The 14,792-nt window shown below is 37.3% G+C and overlaps 1 protein-coding gene across 3 annotated transcripts in view; it reads left to right on the top strand.

Moving 5' to 3' along the window:
• The first annotated feature begins 1,423 nt into the window (after positions 1–1,423).
• Positions 1,424–14,792, top strand: part of NEK7 (NIMA related kinase 7) — a 70,360-nt gene continuing 56,991 nt past the window's right edge. Inside the window, exons 1-3 of one of the 3 annotated variants that reach the window (XM_026854327.1) lie at positions 1,426–1,815; positions 5,828–6,024; positions 11,186–11,270. In XM_026854327.1, the coding sequence (XP_026710128.1) occupies positions 11,214–11,270 (57 nt within the window). In that variant the 5' untranslated portion in view covers positions 1,426–1,815; positions 5,828–6,024; positions 11,186–11,213. Of the gene's footprint in view, positions 1,816–5,827; positions 6,025–11,185; positions 11,271–14,792 lie in introns of all 3 variants that reach the window. The other 2 variants (XM_026854328.1, XM_026854326.1) reach the window with 2 other exon arrangements.

Genomic DNA, 14,792 nt, shown 5'->3' with positions numbered 1-14,792 from the left:
ACCTGTGGTATCTTCTAAATTGTAAGAAGAGCCATATAACCCACTCATACCTTTCTTTTTGTGCAACAGAGTTGAGCTCAGTTGCATGAAATATAGCCAGTCCACTATCTATATTTCTCCAGAGACAATTTGGTGAGGCAGTTTGATGCATGCAACACCCCCCTCCCCCATGTTTATTAAACTGAGTACAATATCCTGCATTTACACTAGCCCTAAGTTCACTTGTATCACCGTCAATGCCTTGTTGCATTCTGAAGTTTGACATTTTTCCAAACATCTGTGCTGAATGGATGAGTTCATGTTACCTGGGAAAAGTCAAACTGCAATAACTTCTCTACCTCCAAGGGAATTTTTTTTATTATTTAGGGCTTATTCAAAAATCCTTTTCGATGCCTGAGGAGTAGTGCTTGGGAATGATGGGGAGGGGTTTGTCTTGTGGAGGTTAGTACTAAGGATAGTCATAGGAGTAACTGACTAATGTCCAGAAAATGTGTTCAGTTTAGCTACATTTCATGTGCTTTGCAACAGATGAAAATAACTAACCAAAATACCAAAGTGGTGATAAGGGCAGCCTTTAGAGTACTGATTTGCTGTATTTATTGCTATTTGACCCTCCCTGGCCACATGGGAAGGAACTCAGTCCTAGAGTGAAGTACAATATCACTACCCATTTCCTTTTTAGTAAGTACTAAGAGGATTCTTCCTGTCATGTTAGGTGAAAAAGCTGAAGAGAAGCAATGCTATTAAAATGAGTTGCTTCTCTGGTAAAACTAATCCTGTGTGTTTGTCTCTGGCATGTGAAACATAACTTCAATTCAGCTGTGATTTCTGTAGCTAGAAAATAGGCAGTATATTTAATTATTCCCTGTTGGACTAACAGAACATACGTTTAGATAAGGGAAGTTCTTACAAAATTTTAAATAAGGCATTAAAAAGAGGAATTTTTAAGAAAATACTATGAACCATCATGTTAAAACCTGACTGTAGTTAATCTTGTGATATTGGTGAGTTCTTGCTGTTCATTATAGGTGACAAAGTAAATAGACTATTTGCATCATCTGGCATTTGGGAGTTTAAATTCAAGCTTTAGTTTGCTTGGCATAATTTATAAGAAAATTATTGCTGTCTTATTTAATAGATGGATTTGTGTTGAACTAGATTAATTACTTCTCAATGTCATAAAAGTACATGTAAAGTTTGTAGGTCAGATCATTGCTGAAATGAGTTAGGTGCTGCCAAGTGTTGATGAACCAGTCTTTTTAATCTTCTGTTGTCAGTGTATAAACTTTACAAAATTACCAATTCCTTGAAAGCTGTAAGGCAAAAATATCACAGGTGAACTTTAAGTTAATCTAAAATAAGTACAAACTTGTGGTGGGGAAATGCATAGCATTCTTTCCTGTAGAGGCCCTTCTTCTGTACTCTTTTCGTCCTCATCTGAGAGCAGATCCAAAAAAGGAGTTGTCTTTGCAGCAGTGAACTTCCAGTACTTGCCCTGACAGATTCAGAGCTGTGTGTTAGGTACGTGGGCTGCTTGTGAAGTTTATGGGGATAAGTAGGACTTCCGAAGAGGAGCAGCAAGCAGCCTGCAAACAGAGCACTTAATGTACAGCTAGTCATTGAGGATACTCCAAAACCAGGAATGGATCACGCGTGTTTTAGCCGGCAGTGTTTTAATGTAAAACATAGGAACAGCTGGGAACTTGAGTGTTGGCCTGCTTCTGAAGTGAGTGTGCTGGTTGCTAGCTGCTTTGCTTCTGGACACAGGGATCCTGGATTACTCGCTACTGTCACGCATCATTTCAGGATTCAAAGGTAATGCTAGTCAGAGGATCATGGAAAGCCTGTTAAATATGGCTGGTGTCTCTTTTCTGAGTCTGTGTAGTGCTTCATTCATTTCATCATCTTTAGGATAGCACAGATTTTAAACTATATACTACAGATATGGGTTTTTTCAGTTTGTAAATGTGCATTTGTAAATGTGCATACCTGCAGTATGATACAAGCTGTTGTCTTGCATTGGTTTCTAAGATATTTAGACATTTCTTTAAGGGTTGTGTGGAATTTATTGTTAAATGTGTTCTACTGCACCTGTAGCAATGTAGACATTGTCAGCCATGGTTGTGGCACAGTTGTATGCAGACAGCCTTCCAAACCGGGTGTTTTTCCCCTCAGTGTTTAGCAATGATGGGTTTATCTGACAGTGCTTCCAGTCTTTTAATTTGTCCTGCATCTCTCAACTTCTGTGTGAAGCTCAGCTGTTAACACTTTTAGTTAATCTTTTCAGCATCTCTTTATGAATAGTTTATTTTTACAGATGCATTTTAAAACCATCCCTTCATTAGGGAAAGTCTCTTCCCTCTCTGTATACTGGAGTTGGAAGGTTTTGGGGTTGTAAGGGTTTCCCAATCATGTCTTAGCTTCCTCCATCTGAAAATATTTGTTTAGTTTTTTTTTCTAATTTGACTTGTTACCCTGGTTTATTCTCCTTCCATTTATTTTATTTCCTATTTCTACTTTCCCATATAGTATTTTGTCGACAAAACTCTTCGCTTGGTGTTGAATAAATTGCCTTCTCCCTGTGCTGCCTCTTGCTTCCCTGTCATACCTATTTTGAGTTTAAGTACTTGTTAGCATCCCTACCTAAGGATGAAGTAAAATGAAATGTGATGAGCTAATGTACTAGCATGCTGTTGCCAGAAGGGAGATGTTCTGTTTTTCCACAGTCCTCTTCCTAGTCTCTCATCTCTGAACTTCCCCTGCTTGCTTTTTCTCTGGCACTCAATGGACTCTCATATGAATTGATCCTGCTCACTGCTTGTAGGACATAAACCCAGCTGCATTAGGGAATTAAATCAGCTCAGCAAAAGGTCCAGAGAGTTCAATATGGCTACACAGGATGATGTGGCAGAGAAAGGGAGAGAAAGCAAGACATTTGGTGTCATTGAACTATTAGATTGGCTTGTATAATTTCATGTTAGATAAGTAATTGGACAATAGATTTAACTGATCTAAGTTAGGGCTGCTCTGCCCCAGCTATGTCTTCCTCTTTGTCTTTTGTCATCACAATTCTGTCCTTGTCTCTGCAGTAAAATGGTTCAGGGAAGTGAATGTGGAGAAAAGTGACTTTTTGTCAAGGTTAGTTTTCAACTAGTTTCATTTACCTTACCAGGAGTCTGGGTGATAGCCACAGGAAGCCCACTGGAAGAAAGAGGGTGTGGAAGGCATGCCTGAAGGCAGAGGAAGCAGCATCATCACATCATCAGTTCAAGCTGTCTCAGAACCGCATCCTTACAGAGGCAGTAGCATAATGGAGTGTGATGTGGGCTGGGGAGTTGTTTTCCTGATAGCATTGTGGTTAGATACTTCACTCCCTGCAAAACTTTGCGCTGTAACATGATCATGATCCACCTATGCCTTTTATAACTGGCTATTCAGTATGAAGAAATGGATTATCAAATTTCTTTCCAGGTGAATAGCAGTTAAATGAAAGTGTAGAAGCTGGCTGCCCCAGCAGTTTCAGTTCCTGTTTCTTCTTCAGTTCATACGAAATAACAACCAACTAGTTCAAAAAAGGGCAAGTCAGTGCATGTACAACCCTTTGGGAGCACCTTGCAAGAAAAGCAATCTACTTGAGTGACATAATTGAAATGGAGAGGGAGAAGTAAACAAAATCTAACTTCTTAAGTTGTGCAAATGAATGAAGAGGAAGGGGAACAGACTTGTGAAGCAGGAGAGCTTGGACTTTCATCTTCTAGGCAGACAGCACTGACTGAACTCTTAGTAGTTGGGGAACGACAGTGACTGGCGTATGTGTTCTCGGGGTTGGAATGAAAAGATACCTGATAAATTGGGACAAATGGATGAGAAAATTGCATGTGAACTTTTAGTGTAGTCCCTTTTTTTAAGTAGATTTGTATATGGTTACTTCTGCTCTTCCTAAAATCAGCTATTAACCCATCTTAACTATCTATGTGCTTTTTGACTGTACTGCCCATGAGTGGGAAATTTGAATATAAGTTTGCTGAAAAATTCAGTATTAGTTGTTTCCATATAGTTAGATGATAGCTACTTTTAGATTAACAGGTACTGAGAATTTCTGTTGTCCGCATTCAGGGCTGTTCCTGCAGAGGGGAGGGGTGTCTTGCCATTCCCCAGGGAATATGGATTAAAAAGTTAAGGGCTTTTAGAAGCTGTTTTCTAAAATTAAGGCTAATCCTACTTCTGTATATGTATCTCTATTAAATCACTTTCAGTGCTTTAGCAGTTGCAAATACAACTTTTCTCTGATATGGATGCTTCTGCAGAGAATTTTATGAATGAGTATGTCAAAGTCTTCTAAAATGTGAAAAATACAATATGGAGCAAATATTTCTTTTTTACTACTGACAGCTAATAGTAAATATTCTGTGTCTACACACACGTAAGTATACATGCATAATCTATTAATATACATGCATATATGTGTGTGTATATTTATAGATTATTATGCATATATATACTGTGTGAATATGTATACTAATTGGAATAAATTACATATTTTACTGGGCTAATGATTAACTTGGTCATATAGTCTTGAGTTTACCCCTTGCCAGTAAGGTCTTGATTGTCTTGGCAGAGCTCAAGTGAGTGTCATCTTAAATGCATTTTGCTTTATTAATGCATACATGTAATTTAGCTATTCAAGGAGCAAGAAAAATAAACTAGTGTAATTATTTTGCATACATTAAATACTTGTTCATTGAATGAGTAGTTTAAATGGTCAGCAACATTGTAGTACACTATAAATAAATCACTGTAATATTTTATTGACAGCATTACATTGTGGGTTGTATGTTTCTTGTCATTTGCAATTAAGAGCAGGCTGATAAAGTTTAGTATTTCTGAAGAATAGACAGTGTGGCCTGGGCAGGAGCATGACTAGTCACAGATCATGATGGTTAATGGCAGTCATTGGTTGGCTATTATTTTTAAATATTTAAAATGTTTCAGCATTGTTTCATCATTTCTAATGCTGTCTTTAAGCTGAGCATGTAATGTTATGAATGGACGGCATAGTAATGTAGGTGTATTTAACCGGATTTCATTTTAATGGTCTGTTAGGAATAATTTACTCAAAGGACACTATGAATGTCCTGTGTTGTTATTCCTGTTATTTGGAAATCTGTTTTTTCTAGTTGGAATCTCTTGCCACTCGTGTTTAAATATACCCATATTATTAAATACTGAGTTTGGAATGAAGGTGTTACAAAGGTGGATGAATAACTTCTTGAAATGTATTTTAGCACTTGAAACTCAACTGAGTTGTAGTTTATCTTTCCAGTTTCATTCTGATGTGGGGGAGAAACCTCAACAAAACCATTTTGAAGTGAGTTTTAAGTTAACTGCTGGGGGTGTTGATTTTCTTGTGCTTTTTTGAGATATTCAGATACAAGAAGCGTATAAAGTCTTTGGACATGTGAGTGTTCTGGGAGCTGCTTTTGGGGTGCTGTATGTGGGCTGTTGTTTTCAAAGTATCTCCTGTCTTTAGGAATGCATTAAAAATACTATCTGTGAAACTGAAGTGACTTTCACTTTACAAGTAAAATGTTTCTGTTACAACATCAAAACATATGTGTTTTTCCTGTTCAATGATTTATACAGAGTACCCAGAAAAAAAAAAACAAACAACAACATTTAGATTCCAAATTGAGCTGCTTTATTGGACGTGACTTCTGACTTTCCATTTCTTTGGAAAACTCATAGCTGTGCTGTCATTTAATGTAACGTGAATGATAAAGTTGAGATGCTTGATTTACAGCTGCTGACATTTTCTTGCTCTGTTCAGGATCTTCCCCATGTGTGTCCTGAGCCTGCTCTTTTAAAATCACTTTGAAAACTTGTCGACTGCAACGTTCACCCTGGATGCTAGCACTGAGAGGGTGCTGAAGATGGTTGATCAGTGTTGATGACCTGACAAAGTGTGGGCCAGGCTTGACCAGCAAGCCATTTTTCTTCAAGCAGCCCACCTTTTGCCTTAAAGAGGTAAAGAATGACTGTTAAGGCAGGATGTTTTATAAACCAATAGGATGGCTGTTTCTTAACCTGCTGGCATCACGCTTAAGGGCCAAGCACTTGTTGCTGAGTCTTAAGTTTGTCTCCTCACAGGAGGTATGTGGCTTTGATCTAGGAGCTGAGAGTTGCAGTTACATTAGCGAGACTCTCCAGGTGACGGAGAGCTGAGCTGGAATTGGACCAGCACACTTGGGCTCCCTGGCATAAACTGGTGGGTTAAACACCCCTCTGGTGAATTGGGGAACTGGGTAGTTCTTTCTGGAGAGCCTCAGCTCTAAACTAATTAAAATAATGGTTATAGTAAAAACTAAAAGTACCTGTCTTAATTGACTGTGTAATCCAGAAGTAAACATAGTACCTTCTGTCCTTTGTGAACAGCAACTAAAGTGACCATGTGCCTGATCAACAGGTTGTGAAGGGTGTAATTCATGTTTCTCTGTGTTAGCAATTATGTGGAGTAGAAAAAAGACTTGAGATTTTCAGATTCTCAGCAGAACTATAACACTCTGAATATTCTTCTAACTACAAACTTTTTTTATTATTTGGAAGTATAGCTGTTTCTTTTATTATTGAATGTCCCCACTTAAGATCCAAAATTAATAAACAAGTACATATAGCATGTAGCTAAAGGAAACCATGTATCATCGAAACTATTAAGGATGTTTTCTACAGGAAAGCCTTGTATTTTTCAGTTGTTGTAGAACTACCATCTGTTACTAACATTACTGCCTGAATACTGTGAAATGTATTTCAATGTGAATGTGACTTTGAGTTATGAAACTGGTGTTTAAAAAGCATGTTTCATGTGATCAGGCAGTGCCTTTAAGCTTTTTCTCCTCAAATAATTTGATCATGTTTGTAAAGATTTAGTTGCAAGACTTAAAAATCACAAGGATTTAAAGTTTTGTGCAGGTATCTCTTTTCCTTTTAAAAATGTTTATAGTCCAGTGAAATGTTGGTGATGAGCTCTGGTTCCTGTTCACAAGTAGGTCCTCTGCTCTGATTTCACTAACAGTTGTGGGTAGTCCCACCACTCCTCTAGCAGGCTGGTGGAAACCACCTGAAAGCTGAGTGCTGACTGGGATATGAGCTTCTGCTGGAGTGTAGGAACCTGCCCTTGCATTTTGGGCTACTTTGGATCTTTGCCTGGGCAGGAATCCGAAAGCTTTGACAGGTGACCACTAAGGAAGTGATTAAGGACAGTGAGGCCTGTGAACAAAAAAGAAGGCTTTATTTCCCATTCAGGTAGTTGCAGTTTGATAGCCTGACTTATTGGTTAAGGACTTGGCTTCCTTTTGCTGTCTTGTGGACTTGGTGTGTGGAATAAATACTGTCAATTAGAGTTGCTATGCAATTGTGATTTCAAAGGTAAAATTGGTTTGTTATTTATATCCCCATGTAGTTCATCCTGCATTCTTTAGGTGTAGGTGCCACCTACAGTTCCAATCAACTGAAGAAAGACAAAGATTTAGTATAGTAGTAGTTAACCAAAAGACTTCTCATACCTGCAAAGTGTTAGCAACTGTAATTGGAGTATAAGATTTAGTGTATATGCTTGTGTTCTTGTGATCACTAGTGTGTACATGTTGGTCTGAATCCAAATGATTTTCATTATTTTGAAGATGGACTCTCAGGATCATTAGTTGTTCCTATCTTTGCAAGCGGTATGTTGAAGGCAAGGAGTCCTTTCCTCCAAAATGATCAGTGTGAGAGCATTTAAAAACATGAGTTATGTTTGGCACTTTGGGGAGTTTTGCATGGTGGTGGAATAGTTGGCTCACCTCTCACTTAATTTGTTGTCTGTCTTCCATGAACCAGTGTATAACATGGTGAAGTATTTGCGGAAGAAGGTCATTATATTACTTGTTTAAAGAGGTGATAGACATGTCACACTTCAATGTATTTTGTATTCACTTTTCAGTTTTAAATAAGCAATGACACTTTAGCAGTATTTTTAGTTTCTTTTCACCATAAATTAGAACTTGAAAAATTATCTTTGGAAGAGTAATAATTATTGCTTCAATTTAAATTTAAAGTTAAGTATTACACCACTGTATTTTGACCTCTGGAGTCTATTATCAAGGTGAAAGGCATGCCTCACTGTGAAAGCAGTCTTCAAGCAGCAAAATCTAATTCTTGTTTCTGTTGACAAATAGTACAAAAGATTCATTTTGCATCCTTGGCATTTTTTTGCATCCTTGGCATTTTGTATGATCAAAATGGCAAATTACTCTAAAATGTGAATTTATCATGCAATCCTCAAAGACAAAAACAAGTTTTAAAAAAGAAAAAACTTCAAAATTTGGACAGAAAATACCAATCTTTGCCTTTCCTCTGCAAAAGCAATAACAAATCCATGAGTTAATAAATCTTCCATGCTTCTTATGGTAGAACATTTGCTACCTCTTTAGTTTGCTCGCTTTTATTATAAAAACAAGCCACAGAGGGTAGAGGCACTGGCAGTGGTAACGATATGATTTCTCTCTTTTCTATTCTTTCCACAAATTAAAAAAACCCAACAACCACCCCACACAAATTTTCAAACACTTCTGGTGAGTGGCTTATGATCATTCAGATAAGATAAATGTTCTGTAGAGTTCCTGAATCAACATACGTAATCTAAACATTTGGCTTAATTTCATTAATTTTGGATAAATGTCTGTGAGAGGATAAAGGGTTTTGTATTTACTTCTTTTCTCTGGGGAATTTGAAATGAGTGTTTGTGTCTCGTAGGAATTAACTATTGGTGCATTACATGGTCAACAGTCTTCAATATGTAAGCATACTAGTAAAACATACTGCAAAACTTTCAGTAGAAATATCAATGCTATTGAAAATATAAAAATTCTTATAGAAGACCTTATAATGGGTCTTCAAAATAGCACTTAAGAAAACAATTCTTGGCTTCTTGGCAGTGGTAGAAAGATCTCTACAGCAAGAAATTAACAGAAGATTCCTTAAGATTGCCATGCATTCTTCCTCCACAACTTCTTGCAACTGCGTAAACCCCTGTGAATGTAACTGGAGAATTTGTGACAACAGTTTAATTTTCAGTGCTGTTTGTTAGTTTGTGTTAGTTTTCTTGCATGGGTGGGGAGGTTGTATGGGAGATGTTACAGAACTTGAAAGAAGTGTCAGTATTGGTGTCCCAGGGCTGGCTAAAAGACTGCCTGGCCAGTGGTGTGCAGTATGTATCTGCCAGCTGTTTCTTCCTTTCTCACCATGCTCATTCAGGCAGTCTTAGAAATCTTTGAAATTCCTACCTCCTCTTCTCTGCCTCTCACCTCACTTTGATAATTGATTTTTTTTTTCTCCTTCCTAATGACCTGCCTGAAATTGCTTTTTGTATCTTTTATTTTTTGATTAGTTAAGCTAATACTTGAACAAAACAACAGAAGTTCCCAAACTATGCTTTATATATGAATACTAAGGAAGCCAAAGCTTTGGGGACCCTTAGTTGCTCTGGAGCATGGCTGTCATTTGGTGTTACCAGTAGCTAATGGTACTGGAATGCTTTAACTGGGGGAGTGAAAGCAGATTGCTAATTATTTGTTTAATGTGTCCAATCCACAGTTTAGTACGCTAGGGCAGCATTTTGAGAAACTTTGCAAAGCTGCTTTGTGATTATCTTATCTATTAGTAATGTTATCACAATGATGCTGTAAGAATGACAACAGTACTGTGAACACAAGATCTTTGTTAGTTTCTTAAATATTTTGCAGTGGGCTTTGAAAAACATTTCTAAGTTTTGCTGCTTTCTGTTGAGAGTTATTTCTAACCTTTTCAATACTCCAAAGAAATTACTGGGAAGACTTACTTTGTGTTTTAACAGAGATGATAGATTATATGCTTTCATGCTGAACTTAAATGCTACTTGAGAAATCTTTACATACTCTAAAGAAAGGTTTGTGAGACATAAGTAGCTCTGTGTGCAGGACATGTTTGCAGTATTTGAAGTATATAGATCTATCAGAACAAACTTATGACAGGAAATTTCCAAATGTTAAAGATTAAGAGGTATCAGAAAAGTGTTTTACGTCAAACCATCTCTAGAACTTTCCAGGAATTGGAAAAGGAAATCTCCAGGATTTGGAGCAGGAAATAAGAAAATAAATAAATAAATATTTGGAAAGAAATAATAGTTTTCCAGTCAGGCACATGACTCTTGTTCCTGTGAAGCCCTTAGCAAGCTTGACCAGGTAATCACTTTGTGTGATGAAAAAGCTGTTTAGGGCTTGCCTCTTATTTGTATAAAAGTTTATTTCATTTTTAGCATTCAAAGCTGCCAGTGAACTTTGTCTTCATCTGAACAGAGATGGCCCTCATAAGCACCAGTAAAGCTGGGTGCTGCACTTGCTCCCCCTCAACAAAATGTTGTGTAGCCTAAGAAAGGGTTTGCTTAGCTGAGAGAAAAGCCTTGTGACATTTGCATTTTTGTCTCCTTCCTAATAATGATTGGGCACATTTTGCAACCCTTATTATTGGTCAAAGCCATGTGTCTCTGTCTTGGGAACTTGTCAGGCATCTTTCCTCCCCCTCTTATTGATGGGGTATGAGAGGTTCATATCTGAGAATAGAGGCTGTGGTCCTAATATGGTATATCTCAAAGCCATCTCAGCTAGCTCATCAGAATGTAATGAGTATAAGTCTTTCATTTTTTTTTCTGTTTAGATGAAACTACTCTTGCATACTCTCTAAAATGTACATGTAAACTAATGCAACATAAACAGTATGGGTGCAGTAGTTACAACTCTTCTGCTGATCTGCTGTTTTCCATGCTGCTCATAGGTCTAAGGTACTGGCCAGCAGACATCTATGTAGTTAAACAAGTGATTGGTGCCTCTGAAGAGTAATGGGGTGATGCAGATTTTATCAGAGCCATTTGTCTGCCTCAGGTAGTTTAATGTACATCTTTTAATAATAAGTTCAGATGTGTATAGTGATTTATTTCATTTTATAGAACAGCTAAACGTAAGAAAACTTCCCAAAACAGTGCAGGGCTGGAATAATTAAATGTTTGTAAACTGAAGCATGTGAATGATAAAATTAATTATTCAGTTCTTCTGCTAATGTTAATTTATCATAACTCCATATTGAATTACAATGTAATGACTGTATTTCTGTTTTTCAGGACATAAGGGACGCTTTTACGTGATAGAATGGATGAACAGTCACAAGGCATTCAGGGGCCTACTGCTCCGCCATTTCAGCCACAGGTACTCTTTTTTTTTTTTTAAACAGTTACTCAAGAGTGGATGCTATCATTTCTTAAACAGAAGAGAGAAATTAGCAAACATTATTTCTTGTGGGGACAAAGAAGCTCTGAGCAGATAGTGTATTCTGGTTATCTTGAAATTAATTGAATATCAATCCTATATTTCATAGGAAATAATTACTTTTCATTTTTTCCTCCTACTGCTTCACTAATGTTGAGGGTTTGGAATTGGAGTGGGAGTAGGCAGCAAAGATTAAAGCAGTTGTTTTCCTGAGAAATGATAAGCTGTTACATTGTTTCAAAATTGTATCAGAAATTACATTTTTATTTTGGACTGTTATCTTTACCTCTCTCTTATACATCCTGATACCTTGTTTTCTTACACCTGCTGATACTATATGAATTAGTGCCATTACTCGATGAAATCATGCAAGAGGAATTGCCAGTAGCTGTAGTTCTGTTAGAAGATGTACAAGAAACTTAGTCTTTTTATATGTGTTGATGGCGTGAAACAAAGGATAGAGATTATCTGATAAGAGATAATATTGGGATATTGCTTTATGACATTTTTTTAGGAGGTAATTCTTTGAAGGGAGTGCAAGAGCCTGTAGAGGAATACCCTAAAAATATTTACTGTGGTGACCATTCCAAAGTAAAAACTGTGAAATTCTTTCCAAAGCTGGAACCTAAATTTTATAATTTTCTTGTTAATAGTATGGGTGATAAAGCAATTCGTACCTTTTTTGTTTTTTTACAAAAACCGAGGTGAATTCTAGCTTGTAAATTTACAATAACCAGCTTTCTTTAGCTCCAGTGTTTTTATTATAGCATTGTGATAACAAAAAATCTGAATTTAATAGAATTTATACCAATGCAAACCAATTAGAAATTTAAGGCAAATGTATAGCTATGCATACAGATATTTTGAGAAAATACATTTTTAATTTTAAAACAAAAATAAGACAATACATAAAATCTCTATTATGAATATTACAAAAGGTCCCCATTATTATTTCAGTTCTTTCCTGACTAAAGAGAAAATAGAACACAGCTGCTTAAGGTTTCTGTATTTCTGGGAAATCTTCCTATGTTTTCTGTTTTCTGACTACAAACAGGTTTCATATTTCCTCATCTATCTTCTGAGTATTTGAATACCTGTTTCTGATTCAGAGAATCAACTCTTTGAGGACAGGTTCAGTTTTAAGAATATTACTCTAATCTACAAATTCAGTTTATGAATTCATATTAGTAAAATATGTTTCTAGTTTTACTGTTTCAAGTAATATAGCTCATCTACAGGTATCCAGTTTCCTCTGTGGTAAACTAAGGACAGCCCTAAAAGCAGTACTGCTGTAGTCAACTAGACGCTTTCTACAAAAGAAGAAATTAATGTTTATTCACACCTTTGTTAACTGTCAATCATTTTCATAATCTGTGTCTCATTATTATTTTTTAAAATCAATTACTGTGTAAACTGCAGTAAGCATGATTTTTGTGATTTTTATCTTTCTTTCTTGAGATGAAAGGTTTTGGGTTTGTGGATCTGAGCTGGACCTGCATCAGAATATTGACTGTTTTGCATTTCAAGGGAAGCAAGCATGCTCTGATAGTCAAATTGCCAGAGTAATACTAAAATGGTCACTTAGTGACATTAGCTCTTGTTAATCCAAATTGTTTTTCCTTGAGCCAGATACACACTTTAATTCTTACGGATTTCTCTGCTAATGGAGCATGCTTATGTTGAAAACTAGTAACGAAAAGAAGTTACTGTACTAATTACTGATACATTTAGGAGAAGCAAGAACTAGAATTGAAAATACAGCAAGTTTTGCGCAAGAGGTTAGGTAATGATTTATGAGGAATTGTTTGTCAACTTTTGATAAAGCTGTGAATCTCCTAATTCTCTTGGTCATTATATTGTATAAATATATACTCATATTCATGGAAAATTACCCTAATCATTGAAAATTATTGATGAAGAGCATGAGAATATTTAGCTAAACATTATGATGGCTTAGTTCCAATTAGTTTGAAAACACCATTTCACAAAATCATGCAATGATTGGGGTTGTAAAGAAACTGGAGGTCATTAGCCCTCCTGCTTGAGCCAGTTTCCCAGGACCATGTCCAGACTGCTTTTGAATATCTCCAAGGAGGGAGATTCTGCAACCTCCCTGGACAACCTGTGCCCTCACAGTGAAAAGGTGTTTCTTGATGTTCAGACAAAATCTACTTGTATTTCACTCTGTGCCCATTGCATCTTGTCCGGTCACTGGGCACCACTAAAGGAAGCCTGGCTCTGTCTTCTAACACCCTCCTTTCAAGTATTTGTACGTGTTGATGAAATCCCCCCTGAACCTTCTCTTTTCTAGGCTGAATGTTCCCAGTGATCTCAGCCTTTCCTCATATGAGAGATGCTCCAGTGGTCTGATCATTAGTGAGCTTCTTCTGGATTCTCTCCAGTATGTCTATGTGTGGGTGGCCCAGAACTGGACACAGCACTCCATGTGCGGTCGCACCAGTGCTGAGTAGCGGGAAAAGATCATCTCCTTCCTCCTGCTGGCAGCTCTCCTCCTAATGCGGTCCTGGACACCATTTGTCGCCTTTGCCACAAGGGCACGTTGCTGGCCCATTGTTCAACTTTGGTATCCACCAGGACCCCCAGGGTCTGGCCTGTAAAGCTGTTTTCTAGTAGGTCAGTGCCCAGCATGTACAGGAGGTGTATGGGGTTATTGCTGCCCCGGTGCAGGGCTTTGCACTTCCCTGTGTTGAACTGCTTGTTTCCTGTTAGTGTTTCTCCAGCCTGTTGAGGTCCCTCTGGATGGCAGCACAACCCTCTGGCGTATCAACCATTCATCCCAGGTTTTTGTCATCAGAAAACTTGCTGACGGTGCGCTTTGCCCTGTCATCCAGATCATTAATGAAGATGTTAAGTAGGATTGGACCCAGTATTGATACCTGAGCTATACTGCTAGTTACTGGCCTCCTACTAGACTTTGTGCTGTTAGAAGCTCATTTTCTGTTTGGAATTGAGTGCCTAACAGCTCTTTTGTAGCTTGTTATCTACAAACTTAAAATACTGTACTTCATTACATCACAGGGACATTTTGAAAAATGCAAATACCGAAGTACTCCCAAATCTCTTGCATATTGTAAAAAGGATTATGGAAGAAGGTCAGAAAATATGGATTAGTAGTCTGATGGTAGACTTTAAATTCTAGAACTTCCTCAAGAGGAGAATGGGAACTTCTTAGCATCTGAAGAAAGGAAGAACATGACTCTTAGTAGACCTGATAAGCCATAAACCAAAGGTAGCATATATACCTTACTGTTTTGTTTTGTGGTTTTTCTAATAAGCTGAAGAACAATAATTTAACAGGTCTCTTACACAGAAGACATTGCATATCTCTGCTCAGCATTGGTATTCTGCTCTTTGTTTTCGAGTTCCCCTGTATTCTCCTCAAAATGAGGAGTCTGAACAATGCACAGTATTCAGTGTGCACACAATACACTTTAGTGGAAA

Source organism: Athene cunicularia (assembly GCF_003259725.1).
Source record: "Athene cunicularia isolate RWA chromosome 8 unlocalized genomic scaffold, athCun1 chr8_part1, whole genome shotgun sequence".
NCBI lineage: Eukaryota > Metazoa > Chordata > Aves > Strigiformes > Strigidae > Athene > Athene cunicularia.
The sequence above is the reverse complement of the archived record's forward strand: the minus strand, read 5'-3'. Positions and strand labels throughout refer to the sequence as shown.